This window comes from Penaeus monodon, chromosome 39 (genome assembly GCF_015228065.2).
Source record: "Penaeus monodon isolate SGIC_2016 chromosome 39, NSTDA_Pmon_1, whole genome shotgun sequence".
NCBI classification, from domain to species: Eukaryota; Metazoa; Arthropoda; class Malacostraca; order Decapoda; family Penaeidae; genus Penaeus; species Penaeus monodon.
The window spans coordinates 13,372,254-13,374,753 of record NC_051424.1 but is presented as its reverse complement, the minus strand read 5'-3'; the positions used below and the strand labels follow the sequence as shown (position 1 = coordinate 13,374,753).

General features: G+C 39.7%; 1 protein-coding gene across 1 annotated transcript in view; it reads right to left on the bottom strand.

Moving 5' to 3' along the window:
• LOC119597473 (spermatogenesis-associated protein 20-like) overlaps positions 1-2,500 on the bottom strand; it is a 45,258-nt gene that overhangs the window by 3,949 nt on the left and 38,809 nt on the right. Inside the window, exon 3 of the mRNA XM_037947049.1 lies at positions 2,057-2,265. Coding sequence (XP_037802977.1) covers positions 2,057-2,265 — 209 coding nt within the window. The remainder of the gene's footprint in view (positions 1-2,056; positions 2,266-2,500) is intronic.

The following is a 2,500-nucleotide window of genomic DNA, read 5'->3' as shown; positions in this document are numbered from 1 at the left end:
TATATATATAGAGAGAGAGAGAGAGAGAGAGAGAGAGAGAGAGAGAGAGAGAGAGAGAGAGAGAGAGAGAGAGAGGACGAGAGAGAGAGAGGAGAGAGAAGAGAGAATGAGAAGCTTTAGCTAGTCCTCTAAATAAAACCCGGTCACATGAGCACTTTTATCAGGAACCCATTTATGATATGATCTGCCATTCAATGTTATCCTGTGGGCAATATCCAAACTTGCTGATCACGCAGCAAACTGAACCATCACTTATCCACTCAATTTCAGCGTTAAACATATCATCTATGGTTACCCACATGGCCCTCCTCACAGGTTATTTGTCATCTGCTGTAGAAATGGAGGCTCAACGATAACTAGAACAACATGTGTGGGTTCATTCATGGTTGCAAGGAAGAAATAGTAAAAGTGTGTATCACAATATGCCGCAAGAACTTCGTTTGGAGGATAAATATTGGCAAGCTACTTAAAAGAACTTGGAAGACACATGTATGTAACCAATGTTGACATCACGGATACTTTCAAATGGATTTCCATGGAAAAATAAGAAACGCTTGAAAAATATTATTGCCAATTCTACAAAATACATATCGTCTGCTTCTACTTGCCACCAAGTAGTAGTGTGGTAGATAGGTTGTATCTAGCAGTTCAACTGGTTTATATCTCTTCATGGAGTTTGCAGTGGGTGTGAGAACCCACTGTTATGGGTGGGTGCAGTAGATGGAGTGGAGATCATTGGGGAAACCAGAGAGGCTCTGCATCAGCAAAGGAATGCCCAGTCCTTGTGCTGCTGTTGCTTGTCATAGTCAGCTCGAGGATCATGTGTTGCTGATCTCAGTTTTGGATTATGAAGCTTAAATACAAGGGAGCTGTGTAAGCAAACAGGGAATGAGGATAGTTTGTGGTCCAATAAGAGAACTGTGTGGTGTCCATGTCAACAAGTCAGGTCTCACAACAAGTGTCTGTTGATGAGAGAGCCAACCTGGGAAATCATCAGAGCTGCAGGTTGTGGGTCATGCTGTACAGGTAATCCCCCTCCAGTGAGCGAGCTAGCAAACGAGTAAAATACCATGATGTACACTCCATGGGTCACCAGTGTAGTAGATAGGTTGTATCTATATCTTTTTATGGGGTATTTGCAGTGGGTGTGAGTGCCCATTGTTATTACTGCGTGCAGGAGGTGGAGTGCTCCTCCACTACAAACACTCCCAAAAAAGATATATACCAGTTCATGTAGTAGACCTAACCTATCTACAGTAGATTATGCAAACTCGGAAGATGAGGGAAGTGGAAAAGTTGAAGTTACCCACCGATTTACTGCTGAAAAAATGCTCATGTGACTGCCTCTTTACATAACAGTTAATATTTCTATGAGAAGTATCTATTGTGTTTTTCCTAAATCAGTCTTATATTACATGAAATACAAAATAGCTCTAAAAAGCTTTCATAATTAACCCATTCCTGACGGGTGCATGTACGCACATGAAATGGCATGGTGGGACTATCTGCCGGGGGCATGTATGTACATGCCATGAGTTATTTTTTGTTACAATCACAGCAAAATATTATTTTTCTACCAGTCGTTTTTAATACTTTCATTTTTACTATGCAAAAAAAAAAAAAAAAAAAAAAAGAGCAACAAACCGACGATTTCAACTCCATGATGCCACACACTGCTTATTTTATTCCGACTATAGACCGAATAATGATCAACTATGCTCATAACCAACAAAGTTTCCTTCAGTCTCAATTTATCATGAGTATGCCAAGTCGAGACTTTAGAAAATAATGAAAACTGAAAATACAACATATTCTTCGGAGTATTACGAAGAAACGGCAAGGGATGCTGGTATTGTGGCGAGTGGATACGCATGCTAGGGCGACGATATAAGCCCCCAGCAGTGGGGCCCAGGCCACTATGAATACTACCCATCAGGAAAGGGTTAAGAAATTGTAAAACAATCTATACATTCATTTCATTATACATAGGTTATCATTATTTTAAATCCAAGAATAGGAAAAAATTAAGATAAACAATTGCTCAACTGATAAATACCTTCTTTAATACGTAATAAGATGGAGCTATCTCCTGCCTTTGTCATAAAATAACCAGCCTCTTGTGAATCCCAGAACAGTTCATTCTCCTTATCTTGCAATTCTTCTGCTAATTCAAGCCATGAAGTATCAAGAGTAGCTTCATACAGGTTTAGAAAACCTCGAATCATCCAGGCATAATCATCAACAAATCCTTCAAGGCTTGAACCACTAAAAAGAAAAATGTAAGTATTATTATGCTGCATTTCTTTCCAATCAAAATCTTAATGTGTAAATCAAGAAACGAGAGATCTATTTATGCAATTGTACTTGGGTGTGTGTGTGTCTGCATGCAGACACACATATATATGTGTGTGTGTGTGTGTGTGTGTGTGTGTGTGTGTGTGTGTGTGTGTGTGTGTGTGTGTGTGGGTGTGTGTGTGTGTGTGTGTGTGTGGTGTGTGTG